This window comes from Bos mutus, unplaced genomic scaffold, assembly GCF_027580195.1.
Source record: "Bos mutus isolate GX-2022 unplaced genomic scaffold, NWIPB_WYAK_1.1 CTG634, whole genome shotgun sequence".
Classification (NCBI taxonomy): Eukaryota; Metazoa; Chordata; class Mammalia; order Artiodactyla; family Bovidae; genus Bos; species Bos mutus.
The window spans coordinates 9,665-36,659 of record NW_027220114.1 but is presented as its reverse complement, the minus strand read 5'-3'; the positions used below and the strand labels follow the sequence as shown (position 1 = coordinate 36,659).

General features: G+C 51.0%; 1 protein-coding gene across 1 annotated transcript; it reads left to right on the top strand.

Annotated features, from left to right (window-relative positions):
* Positions 1 to 330: 330 nt before the first annotated feature.
* On the top strand, positions 331 to 26,995 carry LOC138987084 (liprin-alpha-1-like). Its single transcript, XM_070367018.1, is given in 20 exon segments — positions 331 to 437; positions 1,214 to 1,277; positions 1,748 to 1,843; positions 1,845 to 1,913; positions 2,562 to 2,636; positions 3,010 to 3,111; positions 3,335 to 3,596; positions 3,703 to 3,755; positions 6,876 to 7,007; positions 10,803 to 10,882; positions 13,464 to 13,599; positions 16,284 to 16,409; positions 16,411 to 16,514; positions 18,297 to 18,381; positions 18,383 to 18,520; positions 21,510 to 21,539; positions 22,448 to 22,701; positions 24,143 to 24,301; positions 25,129 to 25,301; positions 26,610 to 26,995. Coding segments are annotated over 20 exon segments (2,301 nt in total). The 3' UTR covers positions 26,666 to 26,995.

Genomic DNA, 26,995 nt, shown 5'->3' with positions numbered 1-26,995 from the left:
GCAGCCGGGCTGGGCCCGTCAGATTGGCCCTCACCCGGCGAAGCATTGGGGTTGTGTTTCATTTTGTTAGCATGGTTGTGGGCCCTGCCGCCAGGGCATTCTGGCCTTAGTGGGCAGGATCGACCCCAGCAGGTTTACCTTGTAAGAGGTTGTGCAGTTGCTGCATGGAGGATGGGCGGGGGCCCAAGAAGAAGGGAAACACTGGCTGGAGAAGTCACTGGGGCACATGGACTGAGCTATAGAGTCAGTCCTTGAAGCAGAAAGGGTAAGGCCCTTAATGTCTCCCTTCTTGCAAAGAAAGGATATACGGGCTGGAGGAATCTCTGGGGCATGAGGATCGAGCTAGAGAGAGTCAGTCCTGAAGCAGAACGGCTAAGCCCGTTAATGTCTCCCATGTTACAAAACACAGACCAGTGTGTCCAGTATTTTAATGACAGGTACCTACTGCTTACGTGTATGACATACACCCTCATAGCTACACATGTCTACTGCATGCCTCTTACAAGTGCTGGGCACTGTTCTGGGTGCTGAACACTCAGTATGTAGTAGTGGATACGTAGCCCAGGATTTTTTTAATTTCTGCAAAGAAAAAAAATAGAAGAACGAAAGACCCCGTGTGGTTCAGTTTGAGCAAGTTCACCACGTGGATGGCCCCGCATGCACGCAAATTGTGGTAAAGTACATATAACATAAATTTAACATTTTAACCGGTTGATTGAATGACTGGGTGGCTTCTGTGGAGTCAGGCTAACAGATGGCTTTGAGGTGCCATCCGCCTTTTTTTCCAGAGGAACACTCCAAAGCCTCGTGGCCTTGTAGACCTTCCTTTTTTTTTCACTTTCCCAGTGGCTCCAGGTCTGTGTGTCGTTTAAGAATCTCTTTATCCACTTTGTTGTTAGGTTTACGTTTTGGAAAGTTTCTCAAATGTCCCTGGGTCTTGAGAAGGCAGGCTTGATTCCAGGTTCTCTCCTGCCACGCCCTGCCAGGTCGAGGTGGAGGCTGAAGGCCGGTCTGAGTTGTGGTGGTCTGTGTGGTCTTGGGGTCAGTGGACCCCTCTTCTCTGGAGGGGCATGGAGATCCTTTGTGTGGAGCCTGGAGAGACTTGACAGGGTCAGTCTTCACAGTCTCGCTCTCTTTTTAATTTATGTTTGCATTTAGTTTCTCATTTAACTGTTTTCTAGGAATTTCCAACTCCCGAAGGATACACCTACAGGGAGCAGCTTTGTAAAGCCAAAGAGGAAATCGCTCAGCTGAAAGCTGAAAGAAACAACACCAGGGTCAGTAGGGGGATTCTCACGTGTTGACATTTGCCCCACGGGGGTCACCGCTGGCCTCCGTGTGCTGTCTTTAAACTTTGTCTGATTTTCAAGTCATTTTCCACATCTTCCCACTGAACAGACCAGGGTGGATCAGTTCTGGGTTCTCATACCTTGCTTCAAATTTCTGATGAGAGCTAATGTAATTTTAGTACATATGAGGGGGGAGTTCTCTTAACTTACATTTTTGTCCACGCTACACTTTGTGTGGGATCTTAGTTCCCTGACCAGGGGTTAAAACCCATGATCCTTGAAGAAGTGTGGAGTCTTAACTACTGGACCCCTGGGGAAGTCCACTCTAACTTTCGACTGAACTGGCAGGATTCCGACGTGCCTTAGCATGTTTCCGGCTATAGCGTGAGGCTGAGAGGAGTTATCGGCCCGGAATTCAAGCATGAGGTTGAAGGTGTTCCTTTGGCCCTGCCCTGCAGCTGCTGCTGGAGCACCTGGAGTGCCTGGTTTCGCGATATATTCCACCCGTCGGGATGACAGCAGGCAAGCGGCAGGCGCAGTCCCCAGCCGGCATGAGGAGGAGAGGTGGAGGTGCTCAGGGCGCTGAAATTGCTCTTTGAACACCACAAGGCCCTGGACGAGAAGGTACCAGCCATCCGCCGCCCTGGATTTGTACACTTGCTGCCTTGTTAGGCGGATGATGCACATATTTATGTAACTAGTTGACTTTTGAGCGTCTTGAATTCTTGTATATACATTTTTTTCTGTAAGAATTCAGAGTTTTATATGGTTAAAAAGCGTTGCCTGCATACATGCTCAGTCGTGTCCGAATCTTTGCAACCCTGTGGACTGTAGCCCACCATGCTCCTCTCTTCATGGGGCTTCCCAGTCATGAATACTGGAGTGGGTGGCCATCTTCTACTCCAGGGAATCTTCCTGACCCAGGGATCGAACCTGCCCTCGCATTGGGCAGGCGGATTCTTTACCACTGAGCCACCTGGGAAGCCCCCAGTTAAAAAGTATTAGTTGGCATGAATGTCTCAAGATTTATTATATTCTGTATATCAATTTGCAGTTAAAAACTGGGTAATAATTAATTTAGGAGAACATTTTGTTCTCTCAAACTTAGAATTTAAAGCTGTTAACAAGCAGATTCTCTTGATGTTAAGATCAATGAGAGACATTCAAGGTATTCTGTGACAGTATCCATGTATTAGGGTGAGTATACACTAAGAAGTGTACTAACGTATATACACACATCAACACACAGTGACTCGGCCCCTTTTATTTGAGTTGAGAGCGTGATTACGAGTAGCACTCGAAAGGTGTAGTTTGTTAGAAGAAGAATTAGGTGCCACACATAAAGAGGTAAGTTTGATCAGTCTTTGTGTAATTTCCGTGAAGGGTTTGTCATTTGAATCCTTTCATTTTAAAAAAGAATGAAGGCTGTAGTGGTGGGCATCAGATGTTATTTATCTTTCTGATTGAGGACCCGCCCACCAGGGTTATTTTAATGACTAGTAAACTAGACTTGTGGCTCAGAGTTGCAGGATCTCTTAAGTACCCCTTTGTCCAGTAGAAGACAAATTCTGACTCTAATCACCTGGTGGTATTCGGGATGGATAGCATCACCATGTATTTTCTTTTTATGTTGTGTTTTCAGTTTAGAGTTGAGTTTTCCAGGTGGAGTTTTGCTGTCTTTACTTATTTCTTTACTCTGATTCAATTTTTTTGGTTTTAGCAGATGATTCTTTCAGAGGAGAATAACCAGGAAAAGATACTAACGGACAGGGTGCTTGATGTACATCATGAGCAAGAAAACATGCCAAGCGCCAATGGAAAGGCAAGTCCTTGGTCTCGCTCTCTGTCTGGTTCTCGTCTTACCATCCAGTCTGTCTGGGGGGCTGTTGGGACCTCTCACCGATGCACCATGTAGGTCTGAGGGCCACGAGGGTCCTGTGAGCTCCCAGAGCGCAGAAGGCAGTTTTGACCTCACAGATTGCCCGGAAGTACTGTGTTCCCTCCCTCCCAAAACCAGGCTGTGTAAGGCTTCCTTTCCCCCTTAGAGACCCTCCGACGGCTCTCTAAGCCACAAGGAAGACATGGTTAAGAAGATGGAGCTCCAGGAAATCATAGAGAGGCAGTTGCGGGAGCAGAGCCAGATGGAGGAGCGCCTGGCAGCCCTCTCTGCCCACGTGAAACATCTGGAGGAGGACCTGGACACGGCCAGGAAGGACCTCCTCAAGTCCAAGGACATGAACAGAAAACTTGAGCGGGACGTCCGCGAAGTGAGTGACTGCAGCTGTGTCTGTTGTCCTGAGGTGGAATGTGGGTTTCTTGTTCTCCCGGGGATCTCAGCCTTGGGATGGCTGCGTGAGTAAGAGCAGAGCACCGGAGAGACCACAACTGGCTGCCTCCCTGCCTCTGCATCGAGGTCTCTGGGGTAGAAGAGGCCTGGTCCAGGCGGTCCGTTGGCAGTGGACCAATGTGAGGGCAGCCCTGACGCTGTGCCGCACCCTGGGTGTGGACTCCTCATTTCCACAAGTTCTAGGGGGCCCACTGTGTTCCTTTTTTTTTTTCATTCATTCATCCATTCATTCATTTATTGGCGATAGTTGCTTTACACTGCTGTCAATTTCTGCTGTACAGCAAAGTGAATCAGTCATCTATCTATCTATCTATCTATTTATTTACGTCTGTCTCTCTTTTTAGATTTCCTGCCCATTTGCTTCACCACAGAGCACTGAGCGGACTTCCCTGTGCTGTACACTAGGTCCTCACTCGTTGACTTTATGTGTAGTATCAGTGCTGTATATATGTCAACCCGAGTCTCCCGGTTCATCCCCGCCCCCCCCCCCCAACTGCCTGTCGAATGTGTTCCTGATGATGCTGAAATTTGCTTCTGATTCACTCAGGCGAGTCTGGTGACACCTGTGGAGCCTGTTCTCTCGGAGAGATGGGAGCATGCTGTGTGGGCTCTGCTGAGGCAGCTTGCCTGGCCATCTTCTCGAGTTTTCTGAGGTTCCGCTCCTTGAAGGGATGTGTGACAGTGATACCGGCGGTCAGACAAGTCGAGTGGTGTTTGCTCACCCTCAGATCCTCAGGCCCGAGCTGTGTAACCATGTGGAATCGTGATGTCTCTGGCGGTCATGTCTGCGGGTGTCCTGATTTATGAGAAACTCCCTAGCGGTCACTGTGAAAACAGAGAGTGCTGGGGACTCAGGCCTCTTCCTGTGAGCCTCGCCTCTCCTCTGTGCACAGACAGACAGCACCCCCCCCCCCCCCCCCCCCCCCCGAGAGACCGCTCAGAGAGAGAACCCAACATGTGGTACAGCAGGTGTACTTGTTTAGTAGCTTGGTGTGAGTAATTCTGTGTGAGAACTCAAAACAGAAATATTTGCACAGGTTTGCATAAGCTATTCACACTACTCTTTGGCAACAGGAGATTAGGTGGCAGAGTTTAATACGTATAGAATTCTAGAAAACGCGTTTTCAAGACCTTTCACTTTTAAAGTTAGGACTTTGCTCTCACATTGGTTACTTAGTGACCAGGGAGGGACCTGAAGTGGATTTTGAAGTGGCGGACAGGAGTTGCACCAGCAGCAAGTTCTGGTCCTGGTTTGAGCGTTTCATCCATGTGGTGTAACTCTGCTTTTGAAGAACTAGGCTTGAGAAGGCTGCTCCCAGTTGTGTACAATTTGACTTCTGTTTCCACTCGTTAATATTCTACTTTAATTCTGAGGAAATTGCATGAGACTTTTCCAACTTTCACTCGAGGAAACGAGCCTCAGAGCTCCCCGTTGGATCTGTTGAAGGTCCCTCCCTGTTCTGGGTCAAGCCCGCCTGTATGGTGTAGCAGACAGAGGTCCTGACTTCATGCCAGATACCTTCCCTCCTGGAATTCTTGCAATAACAGGGTAGTTTAGTATACTTTTCGTTTGCTGTTTGGGTTTATGATGTAGAAAAGAAGCTTGGTAAACCAAGTGGCTGGACAGAACGTTAAGACAGATGGGTGCCAATCGTGGCAAACGTGACCTTTGGGATAGGCGCATTTTTGCTCACGTCCGAGAAAACTGCCATGTCTAGGACTTTTATTCTGAGGACGTTAACTTTATGTTTGATTTGAAACTTAGGACGACATCAGTAATAAACTTGAAAATGAAATTGCAAATAAGGATTCTAGGCATCGACAGGTAATGGCTTTTATGAACCGTGTCTGACTTTTATAGTAGTGAATTACTGAGGAAGGAAGGTAAAGATCTTTTCATGTGACTCCCACATTGGAAATCAAGTCCCAGTGTAAAGTTCTTATGACCCTAAAATACTGTGTTCAAAAGTGTGGATGTACATCATGGTAAATCAGCTGTACTGGAAGGAAATATATTTTAAAAAAAATGCGGGTGACTGCAACTTACAGGTTTGAATTATTTGGGACTTGGTTTAACCATTTTGTGGAATTCCATTCCTGACTCTTTTGTTTTACTTGAAGGTGAATCTGTTGGCTTGTTAGAGTTGTTACCGAAAGAGTAGAGAGCAGCAGGGAACTTCACGGCAGCTGGCTGCCTGTTGGGAACTGGGGTCACTGTGACAAAAGGCAGGGTTAGAGCTCCGGTCTGATTAGGGTTTGTACTTCCTGTGGTGTGGTGAGCCTTACTCGCTCCTGTTCCCGAGTGGTCTCAGATAATCAGGACTTAACCAGGAAAACCAAATCTGGCTTCTCCAAAACAAAGTGAGTCAGTCTGGTGTGTGCCAAAGTGTATCATTGTCCCCACCCCAAAAATAAAATACTAGAAAGCCATTGAAAAGTATGATGGGGAATGCTAATTAAAAGCATCACGATATACAAAATAATGGCTGTAAAAGGCAGATCAGAAAATACTATGTACCATATGCTATTGTTTTCTGCGGGTTTTAAAGCATAGCATATTGTTTGTGTAATGCATATAGAGGAATACGCACACAGAAAAAAAAAGAAAAAGCTGCTTAGAAACAAATGCTAACCTCTCAGGAACCTGAGCTTATAGATAGTTTAATTTTTTTTTTTTTTTTTTTTAAAAAATCTGTCTAAATGTTCTACATTGAAAGTTTTTCAGAGTAAGAAGATCTGTTAAAAGAATAATCGTGCATTTACAAATACTAGTTGACTGGCATTTCACCAGGCATGCTCTTATCAGGTCTGTATTTCAGAGGAGATGAAAGCCATATTTTGGCTTACACGCCCGTAGCCATCTGCGGTCGGTAGGGTTCCCTCTAAATGATGATTCTGGTGATATTTTAAGAAGGGTCTGTAGTGAACCCTTCTTCCCTTAACTTGTCAATAAGAATGAATAAGATTCTACAGATCTTCTTTAATATAGAAGAACTTTTTTTTTTTTTTTTTTTTTAAGATGTCCTTGGGGAATGTTTAGGAAAAGCAAATACTCTGGCAGGAGGTGTTCTGCTCACTGAGACCAAGCCCAGGAACACTGAGAGAAAATTTACCCTGAGGGAGCTTCCGAAACAGAATGAATCCACTAGACACGTGCATTTAGGTTTTGTCTCAGCTTACTTAAAGCGACAGTGGCTACACCTCTCGGCCTGTGTTGATCCTCTGCTCTCCCTTTGTAGACAGAGGATAAGAACCGCCAGTTGCAGGAGCGCCTGGAGCTGGTAGAGAAGCTGCAGCAGAGACTGCGGAGGGCAGAGACGCTGCCCGAGGTGGAGGCGGAGCAGGCGCAGAGGGTGGCCTCGCTCTCCAAGGTGCTGCTCTGGGTCCCTGGGGGGCGGGCACAGGGAGGGCCTGTTCCCCTGCTCTCCCACCGCGCCCCTGCCCGTGCTGCTCAGTCCACACAGGAGCGCAGACATGGGGGTCGTGCTGCCCGTCTGAGATGGGAGCGCTCCCTGAGTGTCAGGCACGCCCCACTTCTGCATCATCCCTACGTTAATTTCCCTCCAGTTTTGTCCCAAGTTGTGTGTGTGCCTAGGACGCTTCAGCTCCGAGTCACTGCTGCTCAGAGTTCAGTCAGCCACTCAAAGCCTAGCAGGATAGAGACCTAGAAAAATCCCATTCTCGTTTAAGAGATGGCCAAAATAGCTCTGTAATGAACACAGTTTTAAGTTGTTATCCATACACTTGTTAAAGAAGTCCCAGCAGGGCACGTGCAGACCCGAGGCCCCACTCCCCACTCGCCGTCCCCAGGAGCCCGTGGGTGAGAGGCCATGTCCTTGGGATGTGGCGCTGCTGGGGGCACCGACCCCATTGCCAGCCAGCCAGCCACCCTGTCCTTCTGACGGGAAAGGTGTTGCCCTGCGCTGCCAGTGGGCACTGGCTGAACATAGAGAGTCGGGCCGGGTCTGTGCTGACGCGGCTGTCGGAAGCCTTGCCAGGAGCTCAGTGAGTGCCTGAGGGGCCATCACGTCGCGGGAGGCCGCCGGTGTCCGGTGCTCACAGACCCTCCCAGAGCAGGGTCACTAACAGCCGCCAGGGGGCACCCTTCTGCCTGTGATCTTCCTCTCCAGGCTTGGTTTCTCCTCTCCCCTGGCATCTCTGCTGTCCATCCCCAGTCGGCCTTGTAGTCCGACCTTTTGTCTTCCAGAAGCTCTACCACTCAGGAGGCTAAACGGTTCGAACTTCCTTCCCAGCTTAGGAAGGTAGAACGTGTGCCTCGGGTTTGCCGCTGTCTGCTGCCCACGCGGGATCGCCACAGGCAGTCAGAGGAGGGAGTGCAGCGGCCGTGGGTGTGGGGCCTGGGGCACGGGGAGCACGTCTCCTCTCACGAGCTGGTCACCAGCATCCTCCGTGAGCCATGTGTCACACACGAAGCCGCGCAGGCTGTGTGAGCAGGCATGCGGGCATGCCCCCGGCGAACCCAGGGCCCGTGGTTCGCACAGAGCATGGCCCGCTTGCCGCCCCTGCGATCACAGCCCGCGTGCTGTCAGGACAGGGTTGTTGTGAGCGGAGCTGACGCTGTTCTTGGCCGACAGGCAGGAGAGAGAGGCACAGCAGCATCGAGGATAGGCTGCGCCAGATGGAGGCCCAACTGGAGGCAAAGAACAAGGAGCTGCAGCGGGTGCCTGTGCTGACAGGGAGGCGGCGTCTGGGCAGGAGACATGGCTTGGGCGGGGGCCAGCACTGCCTTTCTCCACCAGTCCCGTCTCTGGCATCGAGTGTGTGCCTGTGTGGCCCCATCTGCTGATCCGGGCACCCACCTCCTTGGGAGCAGGGCCAGAGGTGGTCGCCCATAGGCAGTGGGTAGGAGCCAGGGCTTCCCCACATTCAAAGAGGCTGCTTGTTGCTCTGACCAGCCAGTCCGGGGAGCTGCTTGGGATACAGGTGGACCTCCCAACTGCCCCCTCAGACAAAAACTAGGGGTGCCAGCCTGGGGCCCATGAAACTGAAGGCATGGCACCCAGGTGTGGAGCCTGCTTGCCTCGGACGTGGCGCTGGAGTCCCACATGCCAAACCGCTGGTCCAGAAACGGTGTGTGTGTAGGATGGCTGCCTAGAGACAGGAGAACCGCAGTTGCCCTGCAACAGAAGGCGCAGGCAGAAAGGGTGATGATGGAGGCTCACATCACCGAGTCCTGAGAGAGGTTTCCTGGAAAGGTTGGCCACACGGCAATACAGACCATCCAGGAAATGGAGTGGGGATCCCGGGTCCAGCCTCACGTGTCAGTACTGTCCCCACCATACCTGTGTTCTTGGGCCTGGACTGCAGAGCCTCACAGGCGGACTTCCAGGGGCAGTGGTTCTGACTCCCATCGTGAGACCCAGGTGAGGCGCCCCCCTTAGGCAGAGAGCTCAATATCTCCCGATCAGGGTGTGCACTTTTACTTTCATAACTGCTGCTCAGAGGCTGTTGAGATCGGGATGCTGTTTATGACTAGACTAAGCCAATTCAAAGTCAACTTTTGTTTTGCTTTAAAAATCTTTGAATGCCGATGCCTTATTGTGGAAGCTGTGACAGGTTTTGTTTCCTTGGGCAAAAAAAAAACTGCAGACGGTGACTGCAGCCATGAGATTAAAAAAATGCTTGCTCCTTGGAAAGCTATGACAAACATAGACAGCATATTGAAAAGTAAGAGACATCACTTTGCCGACAAACCATATACTCAAATCATATATGACAAACCATATACTCAAAACTATGGTTTTTCCGGTAGTAACGTATGGGTGTGAGAGTTGGACCATAAAGAAGGCTGAGCACTGAAAGAATGATGCTTTCAATTGTGTTGCTGGAGAAGACTCTGCTTTAACAGAAAATAAACTTTTTAAATGTATTACGATGGAGAATTGCAAACATGCACAAAAGTGGATGGAGTAGTATAATAAATACCCATGACCCGTCCCCACAATTAGTCTCAGCAATTTCTCATACAGAGCCAATCTCAAATAGATCATTCTTTTGTCTTCTCTCCATTTTTTTTTATACAGTAGGTCCTAAAACAGCTTTTTAAACCTTGAAATTGATGCTCATCTTACAAAACACAGACTTGGCAACTTTGTTATTGCATTTAAAAATTGCTTGAGGTAATTATTTCCAGTTTTTTAATATGAATTTTCATATTGGAAAAGACCCTGATGCTGGGAAAGATTGAAGTCAGGAAGAGAGTGGATGACAGAGGATGAGATGGTTGGACGGCATCACCAACTCAGTGGACATGAGTTTGAGCAGATGCTTAGCAGAAGTCGAGTTCCATTTTCCTTATGGCTAATCCACTGCTATAACACGATAGCACTTTCTGGTTTTGAACACTGAATGTGTTTGCATTATAGATGGATTTAGAGTGTGTGGCTGTTGTGTGTGGTTCAGAATTCTGAGTAGTCCTTTCAGGGATCACCCAAAAGCTCAGACAAAGCGTGAGCCCTTCACGTGGACTGTGCTGTGCGTCAGAAAGATAATACGAGCCACCTACACAATCTAAAATTTCCTAAAAACCAACGGGCTACTCAACGTCCTTCTTTCACCACGAGTCTTGAAATCCTCTGTGTGATTTCCACATCGGGCTTTGCACCAGCCTGTCTCACGTGCTCAGGGGCTGCACGAGGCGAGTGACTGCCGTGGCCGACAGCACAGAGCTTCCAGGTTGAGTTGAGTGACTCACAAACTTGGCCCGTTTGACTTGTTTTACCCCATGAGCAAGTGAAGTGGGCTGTAGAGGAATGAATGTGAGGAATGCAGGTGAGCTCCATGGAGACAGTTTAAAGCAGTGAGAGGAGGGAGGGCAATAGAGTGAGTCGTGTCCCCCTGACCCGAAACCCCCGCCTGAAGTCCAGCTTCTCTCTACAGACTTCATCGTTGTTAATGGCTTGCCATGTTTCCTCCAGAGAAACCTTTTCTACACCTGAGATGGAACTTCCTCCTCATTATGGTTTATAAGGGTTAATATTGTTCTGAGTGTTTCTATTTGCTAGGGACTCTTAGAGAACATTTTCTCAGAATTACAATGTTGGGAGTTGATACCTACTGATGTAACCTGTTCTGCACATTTTGGTGCAAGTCACTTTACATCCAGAAAGCAAGCGGTGCAGGCTGTGTCATTTGCTGTTTCCTAGGACCAGCTGATTCTAAACCTGGAAACCCTGAGAGCCGAAGTGGACCAGACGAGACTGCGAGGGGCTCCCTTCCACCACAGGTAGGCTGCTCCCCGGCAGCTCCCCAGCGCTGTCGAGTGTGACAAGGGCCTGTCTGGTGTGTGGACAGTATGACTGGGTGTTGCTCATGGTCGCACCTCAAGGAGCCTGTAGCTTCGTGGCCAGCGAGAGGGAAGAGACAAGCATCGTTCCTTAGGGTCAAACTTGGTACCACGGAGTGGTCGTCACAGGATTGACAACACTCAAAACCACAGGCAGAGGTTTGGAAGTAGGGGGCCGACCAGTTGGTATTTGGGCGTATTCATCTGAGGGGCCTGACAGACTGTGACGCTGATGTTTCTGAAGAGTCGCAGAAGGTTAATGACCTGTAGTCTTTTGACTGCGGTGGGAGGAATCACCTGGCTTGTGAATGAGGAGAGCAGATTACTGAGCATCCTGATTTTTTCTTCCTCGTTGTTATAGGGGTGGTAATTCTTATTAAGTATTTAAATGTTTCTTTGTCTTCTTCACGGAAAATGGTCACAAGTGAGAGAGAAACTTTAGCAAAGATTATTAAGTGCTTACTGGTGACATTCATTCATCTGTAGGAAATGGACTACTGCTTGAATCCTGACTTAGGAGACAGTTTGGAGCCCATACGCATATTTCTGTGTTTGAGTGCTTAGGGGATCCTCGCAGTCCAGAGCCCCCACCCAGCTTTCTTCTAGAGAAAAGGAGATGTCATTTGAGACAAAGGCAGAGCCAGAAACTGGTCCTGTGTCTGAAACCATGGTGGGTGGAGTTCAAGGAGAGCACGTGCCCTACAGAACAGGAGGGGACGTGGCCGGACTTGGTGGCAGAGCTCCTCCAGGGTGAGGGGCTGGGGCTGTCAGAGGTGGGGAACCCCTGCTCCCAGGGTGGACGAGGTGAGTGTGAGGAGGACTGCGAGACAGTGGAGGAAGAGGAGGTGGACACGGCCTCCTCCTCTTGGGGGTTTTTGGGTAACGAGGAGGGACCTGGTGCCAGGAACCGAGGCCTGACACAATTGGGGGCTTCAGATGGAGAAGCCTGGGGCCTGGTCACCAGTCCCGTGTGTGTCAGTGAGAGTGAGAGACGAGAAGAGGAAGCAGCCGCGGGGCAGGAGGAGCCGCTGTGCTCTGAAGACAGTGGGCCACAGCGGCTGGTGCGAGGGAGGGGTGTCTCCAGGAGGCAGCTCTGGAGGGGTCACAGCAGTGACTTAGCAGCACAGGTGGGGCCTCAGAGTGGGGCTTGTGGGCAGTGTGGGCTGGATGGGGGGCACTGTGCTGCCTCAGGAGGGAGGGAGTGGGGACTGAAAACTGGCTCACAGGCAGGGCAGGCACGGCGAATTTGGTGGGACCTCCCAGAGGAATTGGTCACCTTGTCTCTGAGACCTTCTCCCGGAGGAAAGAGCTTCGGGTGAGGAGGGGGAGAGAGATGGAGGTTGCACCCCGCGAGGGGACTGGGAGGTGATGGTTGGGGATTGACCCAACCTGGAGGCCTCTGTGGCCCTCAGAGGACCCTCGAGGGTCCCCAGTCCACAGCGGGACTGTGTCGTACCCCCCACTCAGTTCCCAAGTGTGCTCTAGCCCCAGGCACTTGGGTGGAAGTGGAGCAGAGAAGGGAAAAGTTCTGTCAGGAGGGAGGGGAGATGGGAGGGAAGACAGGTGTGGCTCCGGGAGATTCCAGATTTCCATCTCCTGTGCAGCACAGTGTTCGCAAAACCGTCGAGCAGAGCAGCAGAGCAGCCTGTGACCCCGAGCAGGCTGAGCTGGTGGTTGGCCCTGGCCACTCTGCAGACATATGGGGTGTCCTGTCCTCGGAGGAAGGCCCTGTCTCCTGGGTTTAGGGACTTCTGCACATGAAGGCACCACCCTCGTCCCAGAGACAAGACTGAGCAGAGCCCGGGCGGTCCTGCAGTGCAGGCGGCTCACAGTCAAGGCAGGGCTGCCCTGCCTCCCAGCAGGCCCCTGCTGAGTGAGCTCCTGGCACCTGCAGGCCCAGACCTTAGTGCTCAGGGCCTGAGCATCTGTGCTGGGCCTTGTTCAGCCCAGACTCTGGTGACACGCTCACCTCTGCTTTAATGGGAGACACCAATGGTGCTCAGCTCCGAGCTGTGGGTCCGAGGCTTTTCTGCTGCGGGTTGTCTGAGGCGCCTTTAAAAGCACTGAGAGCGGTGCAGACAGTGTTCCAGGCAGACCGGTGATTGTGATCCACAGACTTCCCGTGGGAAAGGGAGGTCAGAGCAGGCGTGGGCCAAAGGGGAGGTGGGGTGCCAAGGGGAAAGCAAAGCAGGTGCACGCCCTGCCCTGGAACTTGAGAGCGGGCTCCAGGGGGACCCTGGACGCCCCAACCCCAGACAGCCGGTCCTGTCCTAGTCAGCTCCACACCCTCGCGGCAGCACTGCCTTCCCCACATACGGGAGTTTTCCAGCTGCTGGGGATGAGCCCTGAGTGTCTGCGGAGCAGCGGGCGGCCTGTTGCTATTGGAGCCAGGAGGGCAGTGCCCTCCCGGGGGCCCATTTGCTGTGAAATTGCCGATCTTCCAAATGGACAGGCTTTGGCTCGTCTGACAGAGTGAGCTCTCTTTTCTTCTAACAGCACCCTTCTTCCCCGTGTGTTTCAGCCGACCCCACTTGGGCAGCGCCCCGGACCTCAGGTTCCCTGTGGCGGACCGGCCGGCAGACTCCTTGGGCAATGGGGCGGTGCTGCGGTGCCCCCAGAAAGGCCGGCTGGCAGCGCTGCATGATGAGCCATCCGAGGCAAGGACCCCGCCACCCCCTTCCCATCCCTGGTTGGCACCTTGTGAGGCACCTGCCCCCTCACACTGTGGTCCTGAGGTGGGTTTGGAACAAAGCGCTGATAGATTGCTTTACGTCTCCCCATTTTCCTTTTTCTGGCTAAGAGTTTACTTTGAAGGCATGCTTTTTTTCCTTAACCAATTTTGATTATTTGTGGCCTACTGTGAGGCCCAGCATGGTACTAATTAGCACAGTTTTGAAATCGTCCTACGAGTAAATGGATACACATATCCATCAGCTTATAGTGAGAAGAATTCTCATTGGGAGTTTAAGTGCCTTTATCTTTTCGCCTCATTCATGCCATGTATTTGTTCATACATGTCTGTGTTTTGAGCTTCCACATTCAGTGAGCAGTTAGTTTGGGCCAGACATGGTCAGAAGTAGGACTCCAGCAGTGAATTAAAAACCGTGTGTGTCCTTTATCCACTGCTACGTAACGAATCATTGCAAAGCTTAGTGACTTCCCAGGGAGCAGCTCACAGTCCCCAGTGCCTGTGCATTCTAGCAGGCAGGCCTGGTTCAGGGCCTCCTGAGGGCAAGGGAAGGCCCCCCAGGGCTGGATGGCAGGCTTTCAGACTCACCTGGCTGCTGGGGACAGGCCGAGGTCCCTGCCGTGTGGCTTTCCCATGGCCTGGCGTTCCTCGGAACACCCTCTGAGAGCGAGAGTGCGGGGGGTTTAGGGCCTTTCACGCCTGGTGGTCTCAAGGCCGCACACCTTCACTTCTGTTTGTTTGAGTGAGCTGCGAAGTCCTGCCTCGCTCAGGGGCTGAGCAGGAGCAGGAGCCCTTCTGCCTCTTGAAGGGAGGAGGATGGAAGAATTTGTGGACCCCTTTTAAACCCATGCAGCCTGTTGAACAGTAATGAGCAGGGAAAGAGAGACCAGAGTGCCTGAGTTGTCCAAGGAGGAGGGGATGATCGTGTGTAAACAGGGTGGCCAGTGAGGAGGTGACACCAGGGGTGACCTTGAACCAGAGACCCAGAGGCAGGAAGAGAAGTAGCCACTCGGAGATAGAAAAAAGGGTCATGTCAACCAGCGGGGACAAGGGAGAGAGCAGGCCACATCAGGGAGGAGCCTGGGCTCAGGCCTGAGCAGCTCGAGGCCAGAGCCTGTTTCCTGAGCTGAGGAGGGCTGCCGGGGCGGGGAGCTAAGAGCCGGGCCTCAGCCCTGTTGAGGTGGACGAGCCCATTGGGTGTCCCGGTGCCGTGTCAGGAGAACAGCTGAGTGTTGCGGCCTGCATCCGGGAGAGAACTCATTCAGCTCAGGGTAGACTTCGGGTCGGGGGCATACAGATGGCATTTAAAGGCACGAGCACAGTAAAGTCACCAGGCGGGTGCCGGTGGAGAGAGATGGGGTGCAAGGGTAGGGCTGTGGGGCATCCTGCATTCCAAGGTTGAGAAGGGGCACAAGGGACTGAGGAATAACCGCAGGGAGGGCAGGGCCTGGAGCCCAGGGAGAGACATGCTGGGGGCGGGGGGTGGCGTGGGGGAGGGCAAGGAAGGGAAGGGGCTTGGTAACACGGGTTCCTCGAGCCCCCGGGGAATTGCCCTGCAAGGCGGGGCTCACCGCCTGCTGGCAGAGAAGTGGAGACCTGGCGGGGAGGGGGACCATAGAGGCCACTCCCAAGGAGCTTTCAGAGACCCTCAGTGGGCGCTGCAGGGAGCCCTGGAGAAGGAATCTGCTGGTTCCCCTTGTGCGATTGGAAGGCGAGAGAAGGGAGAGGACATGCTGACTGGGCTGATGGGGGTGAACCCATAGGCAGCTGGTTCGCTGGAGCAGAGGAGGAATGATGGCAGGCGGTCCCGGAGCCAGCAAATGGGGTAGCCCAGCCCTGGGGCGGGGTCGTGATGAAGACAGGAGGCTAGGGCACTGGACACAGGGGCAGGGAGCCAGCAAGCCAGCACCTCGAGGCTGCCCCTCAGTTCCTTTGAGGTCCTGTCTGGGAAAGAAGGCAGGACCTGGGTGACAGTGTGGCAGGGGGGACGTTTTCAGAGAGAAGGGTGTGAGGTGTGAGAGCGGGAGGGCGGCACGGGGCCCCGCTGGCACTATCCCATGTGTCTCTGATGACAGAGCCACCCTTGCAGTGCGAGGAGCCATCCCCCAGAACAGCCCGAGGGCCTGTGTCCCGAGAGGAGAGCCACGGAGGGGCTGGCCCTCCCGTCTCCTGGCTGCCCCTGCTTGCGCCTCTCTGTGGGTGTTCAGACCAGCCTGGGAAACGGAGGACTGGGAGCCTGCGAGGATGGCACACTCTGGTGAACTGGTACCAGTGATGACCGCTGATAGGGACCCAGCGGCTGCCGAGCTGAAGGGTTCTTTTTTCTTATTTTCCTCCAGCCTGGCTGATGGAGGCATGGATGTATTTTTGTAATTTTCAGTTTCTGTCTCTGACTCCATCAGCCCACCCTTGTGAATAACCTCATAGGATTGCCTGCCGTCCACGCTGAGACCTGAGTGTCACCAGGCCATCTAGGAACTGGATTCTCCCCGTGCCTGTTTCTTGAGTCCTGTTCGCTTAAGAGATGGCAGTGTCTCATGAGCATGGTCCATTTATCCAGAGTCAGGGCTTCCATGTAAAATTGGGTTCAGTTCCTGATAGACTTGAGCTGCCCTGAATGTCGCTGATGAGACGTGGTCCTCTCATGCCCAGGTGCAGACCCCGAAGGAGCAGGACTGGGAGCGCACGCAGAAAGCCAGCATGCTGGCCGACGTGGCCCAGGCATTTGAGAGTGACGAGGGCGTGTCTGACGACGAGGGCGGGCGAGGGGTCACCCTCTCTCAGCTCGGCCACTCAGCTGTCGCCCGCAGGCAGGGCTGATGCCAAGACTCTGACCGTGATGATGCAGGAGCAGCTGGACGCCATCAACGAAGAGATCCGTGGGTGATCCTGAACTCAGCTCCCAGAAACTCGGTTTCTCTGAGGAGCTGTCTTCCTAGGGACGCCTGAGTGTTCCATAGTAAGAAAACCTGACCTCAGGTCTGCTTCAAGAATTTTCAGTTTTGAGATGGCCCTGATTACAGAGCTCGGTCAGCCAGGGCATTCTGTCCGTGGTGTGGTGTCAGCACTCTGTGGGGGGGCAGGGGGGGGGTTGTGGGGGTGTCCCCTCAGCTCTGAGCCCAAGGTGAGTGAGGTACCGAGGCGGTGTCCCCTGTGGCCCGTGGACCCTCCTGTGTCCCTCAGAGCCCCCCATGTTCTGGTGAAAAGCCACCTGGTGAAAGCTGGGGTTTTGCGCTTGGCAAATTCCCACTCAGATCTGCATTTTCCTTTTTAACTTAATGCAGTGTGAAGATTGGCTTGTTGTAAGACAGTGGTCCAAGGACGTGTGTTTGAGTTTTTCTCATCTCATCAGTATATTTAAGATGTTTTCTTTAGACACCGTCTTGGCAGTTATAACAATTTTCAAAACAGGATAGAATCCAAAGGCCTGCCTCGTGGTGAGCGGGGGGCCTTGGGTCTGGGTGCAGCCAGGTGGCTGGGGGCCCCGAGGCCTGCCTGGTGCCACACCCGCACAGCTATGCCCGTGTCCCGAGTCCATGTTCAGAGTGGCCGCAGGCCGGTGACCCTGCACAGGACCAGGCAGAGCTGCTGCTCAGACTGTTCTCATCACGTCAGCCCAGGCCGAGGTGCCCATTCCTGTCGGCCGAGCGGGATGCTCCGGGGGAAAGGCAGGGGGTGAATGGGACAACCAGCAAATGCAGGTGGTGTCACCTGCCCATTTGACGCCAAGACAGACAGCTTTGTGGGCCGTGTTTGAGCACAGATGAGCTCAGAAAGATGGTCTTTCCACGTCCCTGCAGGAAGTATGGAACGGTTATATATTAATATTTTTATTTTTACAGCAAGTTGTCAGGTAAAAGTGATTTTTCCTTATGCGACAAGTTGACTTGATGTAAATGGTCAATTCTGTCCATCAACTTGTTATCAACAGTGAAAAACTTTCCAGATGTATGAGTAGAAGTGAAGCTGGAGAGTTTACTTCCTGTAAGAATCTTGTATTTTAATTTGAAAGTCATTTTATTTGCATAATCGTGTATTTAAACTGCTATATAAAAACATCCACCACACATTAGGGGAGAAGAGCAGAAACTGTGAATTCTAGGTTAATGCAGCACATTGACATGAATCCAGGAACTCACACAAAGCTGGTGGAGAACCTCATCAAGTGATGCGTCTGTATATATACAACCTTAAAAAAAAAAAAAAAAAAATCAACTCAGCACTTCATCTGGTCTGGAGACTTGTGTTTAGAAACTGCAGCTTGTTTGTGAATTGCTGTTTTGATTATACAGAGTTCCTGATTCCCAGTGGAAAAGACTTGAGGCACTGACGTGCATCTCTGCCCTGAGAGCAGGGGAGGTAAGGGTTGTCAACTTGAGGTATCTCTTCACAGGAAAGAGAGTTGCCACCAGGGCCCCTTCAGAATGTTAGAGTAAATAAGTGAAAAACAAGCGTGAATGATCAGGGCCAGTTTGGACTCAACGCTAAGTTATTCTAAGTTTGAGAATATTCAAAAGAGGAAACGTAGAACCTTTTGGCTGAGATGTTCATTGAGCAACTGTTTCTGGAATTTGCTAATCATGACACAGAATGCCAGCCCAAATTTATTGTCCAGACAGGTTCCTCTGCTGACAAAGGCAGGTGACGTATTTTATTCTATTTTAGGTTGATCGAAGAAGAGAAGGAGAACACGGAGCAGCGGGCCGAGGAGACTGAGAGCAGGGAGGGCAGGGGGAGCTTAGGCAGCCTCCGCTGCTTTTAAATCAGTGAGCTCCCAACCTGCTTCCCACTTCCTCGCATGCTGGCTCCTGCCCACCCCTGCCCAAGCCCAGAACGAGGCGGCACAGCCTGGCCTGGAGGAGGGAGACCAGCTGGGCATCATGACTCTGGTATGTGTCTGCCTCCTCCCTGCCGCATCCCTCCCCAGCACGCTGTTTTTTTTTTTGTTTTTTTTTTTTTTTTTTTTTACCCCCAAAAAAATCAGGTACATTTGCTACGCTCAGAGGTCTAAAAGTTTTTAAACCGCCTAGTCTTTAATCATTCCACAATGGCACAGCAACAAATTAGTCTTGATATTTGGACCACTACTTAGCACGTCATCATGAACTCAGCCAGAGCCTGCCTCTGTAACGTTGGGCCTGGCCTGTGCTGGGCACAGCAGCTGCAGGGAAGTTTCTGTTCTCAGGGAGCAGACAGCTTCCTGAAAGTAGCCATAGGCAGCTCTCATGGCATGGGAAAGCCGTACAGCACATTCTCCATTGGGGATGCCTGGCTGCAGGGTGCAGGGCATGCGGTGGGAACAAAACCAAGAATCTACACTGGTCTGCTTGCTGATGGACCTGGCCACGCGCTCAGTCCAGCTCTGCGTGTGAAACCAGGTTAAAAGCCCAGGGCCCCAGGGCCCCAGGGTCCCTGGGCCCCAGGGAAGACGTCGGGCTGCCTCAGTTTTCTGAGTCTAAAACTGGGATGACGACCTAGGGCTTTTGGTGACAGAGTGTGCGGCTCTAAAGCACATGTTCCAGCTTTCTTGTGTGTTTAGCTTAGGTGTTGTGAGTGTATTGCTGTTTACCCCATGAAATCACGTGTACAACATTCTGCTTTGTAACTGGACTTGTATTGTCTCTTTTTTCTGTTACCACCCATTTCATGTTAGCTGCATTGTTAGTCAGCTTATAATTAAATTAACCGTGAATCATTTTAGCGGCCTGTGAAGTGGTAACCAGTCCATTTTGTGGTCTTTTGACACTGTTTTTATAATTGGCATCATTGGCTAATTAGTTGATATTTAAAATTCTTTGATGATTTCTCTGTGGTTTCATGCTTGATTTCTTTCCAAATATTTGGAAAAGAACAGTTCTGTATGTTTTCCTTGCTGTTGGAGTTCTCTGACAGTGTGTCTGCTTTCATCATTGGTTTTGATTCCCTCTCTCATCCTGTTGTCTGCTTAGTCATCATGAATCCAGATCCCCCCCAGCCCCCGAGGCTGTAGTTTACCCATCCATCTCCCGTCCCCCGTCCCCTCACTTGCTCTGGTCATAGCCGTTCTGTGGTCCACAGCGTGTGTCCCCTTAGTCGGGTTTGTGCTTTGTCTTCATGTGTCATTAAATGGTGTTTTTCCCCCATAGCAGTAAGTTGAATTGGTGTATCACTGTGCAGTTACAGGAGAAGGCAATGGCAACCCACTCCAGTACTCTTGCCTGGAAAATCCCATGGACAGAGGAACCTGGTAGGCTGCAGTCCATGGGGTCGCACAGAGTCGGACACGACTGAAGGGACTTAGCAGCAGCAGCACGCAGTTATAAGCATAATATATGTAGATGGATCCTAAACTACATATCATGTGTAATTCATAAATGAGATTGTGCTTACATGAAGAAATGATCCTCTTAAGTGTAGAATTAATGGACTTTTAGATATGCAGATGACATCACCCTTAAGGCAGAAAGTGAGAGGAACTAGAAAGCCTCTTGATGAAAGTGAAAGAGGAGAGTGAAAAAGTTGGCTTAAAGCTCACCATTCAGAAAACTAAGATCATGGTATCTGGTCCCATCACTTCAGGGAAATAGATGGGGAAACAGTGTCAGACTTTATTTTTTGGGGCTCCAAAATCACTGCAGATGGTGACTGCAGCCATGAAATTAAAAGGCGCTTACTCCTTGGAAGCAAAGTTATGACCAACATAGATAGCGATTCAAAAGCAGAGACATTACTTTGCCAACAAACGTCCATCTAGTCAAGGCTATGGTTTTTCCAGTTGTCATGTATGGATATGAAAGTTGGACTGTGAAGAAAGCTGAGCATCAAAGAATTGATGCTTTTGAGCTGTGGTGTTGGAGAAGACTTGAGAGTGAGTCCCTGACTGCAAGGAGGTCCAACCAGTCCATTCTAAAGGAGATCGGTCCTGGGTGTTCATTGGAAGGACTGATGCTAAAGCTGAAACTCCAGCACTTTGGCCACCTCAAGTGAAGAGTTGACGCATTGGAAAAGACTCTCATGCTGGGAGGAATTGGGGGAAGGAGGAGAAGGGGACGACAGAGGATGAGAGGCTGGATGGCTGGATGGCATCACCAACTCAATGGACATGAGTTTGGGTGAACTCCAAGAGTTGGTGATGGACAGGGGGTCCTGGCATGCTGCGATTCATGGGGTCGCAAAGAGTCAGACACGCCTGAGCAACTGAACTGAACTGAACTGACACAATATCCTTTCTGTCTTGGTGCTTGTATTTAAGACTGTAAATCTCATCAGCTTTTGCACAGTTAATGTCTCTATTAGACTCGTTAAAAAAGTATCTTCTATGGTTAATAAAATGTAAAGACTGCACCTGCTATTATGCTAGCTTTCATTCTTACATATTTTCACAGGGAACTTGCTTTAATGAATTTATTGTGAGAAGTTTTAAATCAAATTCTGTGTCAGGATTTTACATTAATGTCCAAGAGGTGGTTAGATTTGTTCAGTGTTAAAATAGATATTATGGTAACTTCCTCATCAGTTAAATTACTAATTTAAAATATAACATGTTTTTGATTAAGAGAAACTAACTTATAGAGAAATTTGGCTGAGAATAGACACCTGTTAAGGCCCTTTGTTGTACAGAATGCTATGCTTTAATAAATCATGATGTTGTAATAGAATGGTATCTTCTTGAGTAATAATTTATAGTGTTTCTCTAGTAAATCTTGAATAGCTTATTTAACTTCTGTGGTCAAAAAAAAATGTTCTGTTTCCAGTCACATGTTCTGTAAATCTTCATGTCACTTACATGTTTGCCATCATTTTTGCTTTACTGTATTTGCCTCTACGGATTCTTGAAATTTTAGCTTCAAAGTCGCAAAGAATCTGGTTTCTCTTCATTTCTTTGCATGCATCTATCAGCCTAGTGATTTAAGGAAGCAGCGTCGAAAGGTAAACTGTTTACTAATTTAGCAGGCCTTTGTTTCTCTGTGAAGTATTGAAGAGTCCTTATCGTTTAACGTGAATGAACACTGTGTGGTTATGTCCTGGTGAATAATTGATGTTTTAATGGAAGTAATGAAACTCACCCACCACTTAAAATGTGCTGATGGTTCTGTTGGAAATAGGTCATTCGTTGGGACAGTTGTAACAGTTTGCCTTTCTCCCACTTGTTTGCCTTCTGATCATCTCATGCTTGTTTATAATAGACATAGTATTATTTATTATTTTTTTAAAAATTTATACTTATGTTTTTGGCCATGCTGCACAGCTTATGGGATCTTAGTTCCCAAGCAGGATCAGACCAGTGTCCCGGCAGTGAAAGTGCCAAGTCTTAACCTTTGGACCACCATGGAATTTCCGCTTAGTGTTTTCATGTAAGAAATGACTGAATCAGAGCCATAGATGTTAGATTTGCGGGAAGCCAATTTAATGATGGTGGGTAGCAGTGTGCAGGAGACTCTGTGTGCCGGGCACGTGCTTTCCAAGTCTGTCATCTCATCCCCAGGTGAGGTCCAGGCTGCTGCTATCCCCATTCAGCAGACATAGACACTGAGGCTTAGCGAGGCCGGGCACACTGCCCAGGCTCTCACACCCAGCAGCGTGGTGCAGGGACTGGTCTGATCAGAGCCTGACACACTAAACCATGGTGCTGTCCAGCCCAGCTTTCCTCCAGAGGCTCTCGTGTCCATCACGGCATCCCTGATGGAGGGAGCATCAGGAGGGAGCTCTCTGCCTCTCCCCTCTCGGGTCACTTGGATGAGCCCCTGTTGTTGGAGTCCAGTGCCCCAAGGGCTGGCCTTCCTTGTCCCTCTCCTGCTCCCAGCACACTGACCGAGCACTCCTGGGCCTTCCCGCAGGACTGGGGTGGCCGTGCTCCAGTTCAGGCAGCTCAGTGCCCAGGAGACCTTCTGCTGAGCACAGCAGACCAGCGCTGTCCCCCTGGGGTTGGTGACCTGGGTGTGCTGCTCGCCTGCTCTGTGGCCTGCTTTGCCCTCCTGTTCAGCGAGGACACGGCACTGCCCTTCCTAGCCACATGTGGCACCAGTGGGGCAGCTCCCATCCTGGGGGAGGGCAGCCAGGCTGCAGACCCAGAGGCCTTCCTCAGGAGGAGGCCCGGGGGAAGGGGCTGGCCTGGGCCCTGACTCTGAGGCAGGTGTTTGTCTCCACTGAGTCCATAGTCAACCCAGGCGTGTCACTTCCCTGCTCTGTTCGTTGTTATTTTCTGATTTTTATAAATGCTTATTTTAACTTGAATTTGAGATTGATCCGTGTTCAGTTCCATGTGGAAAATTTCTAGCCTTTGTAGCCTTCTGTTGTCTGAGGGTTCTTGTTAGAGCTCAGGGGGAGGGAGCCCAGTTTATCCAGCTGCTCTTAAATGAGTTCAGCTGTATTTTGCACTAAGTTACTTTGTTGTCACCAAGCTCCTGTGGGGCTGCACGGGATCAGTATTCTTTACAGAATCCCACCAAAAAGCACAGGTTAGTTGGTCAAAAAACAACGCACTCATTGTTTATAAAAAATACATGCCATGCATGTTTCCTAAAACCTCCCTGGTTTAACCACACACACGAAATGTATCAGTGAGACCTGTTTGGACCCTGCAGGGTTAATCTGTTCCCACACTGTCTTTCCTTTCCTCACACCCAGGACCAGCGGAAACGCTGGGAGTCCAAGAGAGATCATCTTCTTCTTCTTTTTTTTTTTTTTTTTAATTAGTTTATTTTTTTTTAACTGAAAGATAATTGCTTTACAGAATTTTCTTTTCTGTCAAACCTCAACATGAATCAGCCATAGGTACCCATATGTCTCCTCCCTTTGAACTTCCCCCACCGCTCTAGGGTGATACAAGATCATCTCTTAGTGAAGACCTGGGGTGCCTTATGGAAACCACTGTGAGCGAATGACACTCGAACTGCGTGTAAGTACTTCAGTGGGTAGTCCCCAGTCTGTATGTTACCGAGAAATACGATCCAGGCACATGGTGTTTGGCGTGGGGGGGTTAGGGTACCTTTTCTGTGTTTCTTCTTGTTGTCATGGGTTCCAGTAACCTGCATCATCACTACAAATGATCTTGGATGGTGGCACAAGCTGTGTCTTTTTCTCCTTCAAACAGAAAGGTCTGGACGGCTTTGCTGAGAGGTTTTGTACTCTAGCTGTGGTGCTTCTGAGCAGCATCTGGTGATGAGCACAGGCCTTTCATCAGGGCAGTTCATGCCATGCAGGATTCAGGGTGCCAGCATCGCTCTGCTGTCCTGCCCCACACGGCCATCTGGTCGCTGGATTCCAGAGAGGGCCGAGGCCAGCTGCAGGGAGGCTCCCGTCCGGGGTCTCTGCACTCAGTCAGATGCTCTCACTGCCCCATAGCCCCGCATTTTTTGAACAAGACAGTCCTTTAAGATGGCATTAAGCTATAACAAGGGTTTTTTTGTACTTGGGGGAAAGCATAGCTAATAGATCTTCAAATAAGTTTCTGGTTATAATGTAAAGCCTGTGTGATTGCCTTTTTCAGAACAGTCTATTGTTAGCCAATTTGACACTTACCTCACTCCCAGCTGCCAGCCAGCTATACGGGAAGAGGTAGGAGATGACAAGACCGCCATCAAATGTGAAACCTCGACCGCCTCGCCTGGCCACGGTCGGTCCGGGGATGGCCGCCTGCACGGGGGCGCTGGGCGCACAGCCACCCATGAGGACCTCAGGGACGCCCACAAGTAAGTGACCTGTGTGTGCATCGTCAGTTTCAGGAGCCCTGCACCTCTTGTCTTGAAAGAGTTGCAAGGATGATTTTAAAGGAATACCACTGAGTTCGGTGCCTGTGTTTAGTGGTGAACTTCAGGTGCTGGGGAAGAAGAGCTCAGTGACCTCAGTGATTTTAGAAAATGTCCATCTCTACAGATTGACTCCTGTGGGAGCTTTCTTCCTGCTCTGGGTAGAGGGCACGCCCTGACGGTGACGGCCCCATGCCTCTCGGGTTCGCTCTGAGGGTCCCTCCCTTTTCTGCAGGGGTCTCCTCTCAGGAGACCCTGTCCCCCCTGTGACTGACACTGTCCTCATTCAGACCACCACTTGCTGAGCTCCCGTCCTGAGCCAGGCAGCACTGATGGGGGGGCGTGTGGTCACCTGACCAGCAGCCCTGCACGGTGACCGCCGCCTCCTGCCACGGCCGGGGGGGGTTACCCTGTGGGGGAGGCGGGGGAACTACCCAGAGCAGGGGAGCACGTCTTCTCCTGGAGCGCGCCACACCTGCTGAGCAGCGACCCTAAGGGAGGGTCAGAGCGCCCTCTGCACCAGCTGGCCTGAAGTCAAGCCCTCCTCTCGGGAGAGCTCGAGGCAGAGAATCTCAGCTTCCCGGTGCGGTTGTCTGACACCGGGGGCCTGCATTGCTCGTGTGGAGTGTGGTTGGTGAAGGAGACTCCAACTGTCAGCTGCGAGGTTGAGGCACGGGTGTTTCTGGGTGCCCGTTTCTATCAGTAGCTCTTGTGGAGGGGTGTGTGTTTGCACAGGGGTGCCAGTTAAAGGTCGTTTTCTCTCCCCGAAGCTCCACAGGCTCTCAGGACAGCCCCGGGAATAACCCCAGCAGCAGCACCAGCAGCCAGGGCTCGCTGCACAAAGCCCCAAAGAAGAAGGGCATCAAGTCCTCCATCAGCCGCTTGTTTCACAAGAAGGAAAAGGGCCGGCCTGAACACCCCAGCAAGGAGGCGTTAGGACCAGGTGGGTGCTTCACCGTTCAGAGGGAGGAGGGCCTGCAGGCATCTCCCTTCTGTGTCTCCCCTGTCATCCCCACGAGGCTCCTGTCAATCACGCTGGGGGTCCTCCTGGGAGCAGGAGTGGAGGAGGCAACTGTCTTCTCAATGGGTCTGAGATGATCGGCTGAGTTAATGAGTGGATGGTTGGATGGATGGATGAATTAAGAGTGGATGGATGGATTGATTAGTGAGTGCTGGATGGATGAACAGATGGCTGGCTGGCTGGGTGGATGAACGGAGCATGGAATGAATAAAGCAGATGATTGTACTCCAGTGCTAGAAACATATTCTACGAAATTGATTGAGTAGGAGCTGGGCGATGATTGTTTCATCCTAACAGTGACATGTGTTTGGAAACGGCCTAAGTGCTCCTCAGTGAGGGGTGAGGTACAATCTGTGGACACCCCACAAGGAACAGCCCGCCCTCCTTCCTGCCACCTTCCCCATCCCCAGGAGCTCATCAGGGGTTCTGCTCATGCCCCCCACCCCACCCGACAGCCACACAGGTCCTCCTGGGGTCCCCTCATCAGACAGGGTTATCATCAGGCCCCCATATCACTCAGCTTCCTCTCCTTGAGGACAGCGCATGTTCCTGCCTCTTCAGCCACAAATGTGTTGAGTCTCGTTTGTGCTGGGTGTGGGATTTACAGGGGTAAGTAAAGCAGATGTGGTCTGGAGCACAGTTTAGTGACAAGAGAGAAAAAGGAGCAGATTATTAAATGCTATCCCTATTAGTAGTAAATACAATGCTGAGATGGATGGTGCATTGATTATGTACCAGATGCTGTGTGTGCCCCTTACCAAGCAGGTGCTGCCCCCTCCCGATTTACAGAGGACAAAGTGACAGTCACCTGGTTAGGGAGCGGTTAGGGCAGGTTCACACCCACCCAGTGGGACCAGACACTTTGCCGAGCCCCAGCCACCTCTCTCGTGGATGAAACAGGAATGAGATGGCTCTATGGCATGATGATTCAATGGACATGAGTTGGAGCAAACTCCAGGAGATAGTGAAGGACAGGAAAGCCTGGAGTGCTGCAATCCAAGGAGTGACAAGAGTCGGACACAACTGAGTGACTGAACTAAAAACTGAGTGTGTGCTAACCTGTTTCAGTCGTGTCTGACTCTGCGACCCCAGGAACTGTAGCCCACTAGCTCCTCTGTCCATGGGATTCTCCAGGCAAGAAGACTGGAGTGGGTTGCCATGCTCTCTTCCAGGGCATCTTCTCAACCCAGGGATCGAACCCACATCTCTCATTATCTATTGCATTGGCAGGCAGGATCTTTACCCCTAGCGCCACCTGGAAAGCCCCAGTGAATGCTGACAACTAGAAATGCAGAAAATGAGGGCTGCTCCTAAGTTAAACTGGAAGAGCAGCAAGCACAGGTTGTAAAGAGGAAAACACACGATGAGCGACAACAGCGCCAACAGAAACAAGGGATGCGTTCACCCACAGAAAGAAAATGTCTGTGCCGTTCGGAAGAGGAGCCCATCAGCCCTTGGAGGGACAGTTGGAACCAGAATGAAAACCGAGGCCATGGTCAGCAGTGCCCACCACACGGCCTGGGTGGCGTGGTGTCACTCACCAGGCTTCCTGTATCCCCAGAGCTGCTGGCAGTAACATCTCTGAGTGCCAGGCCGGGCAGCATCCCCGAGTGAGC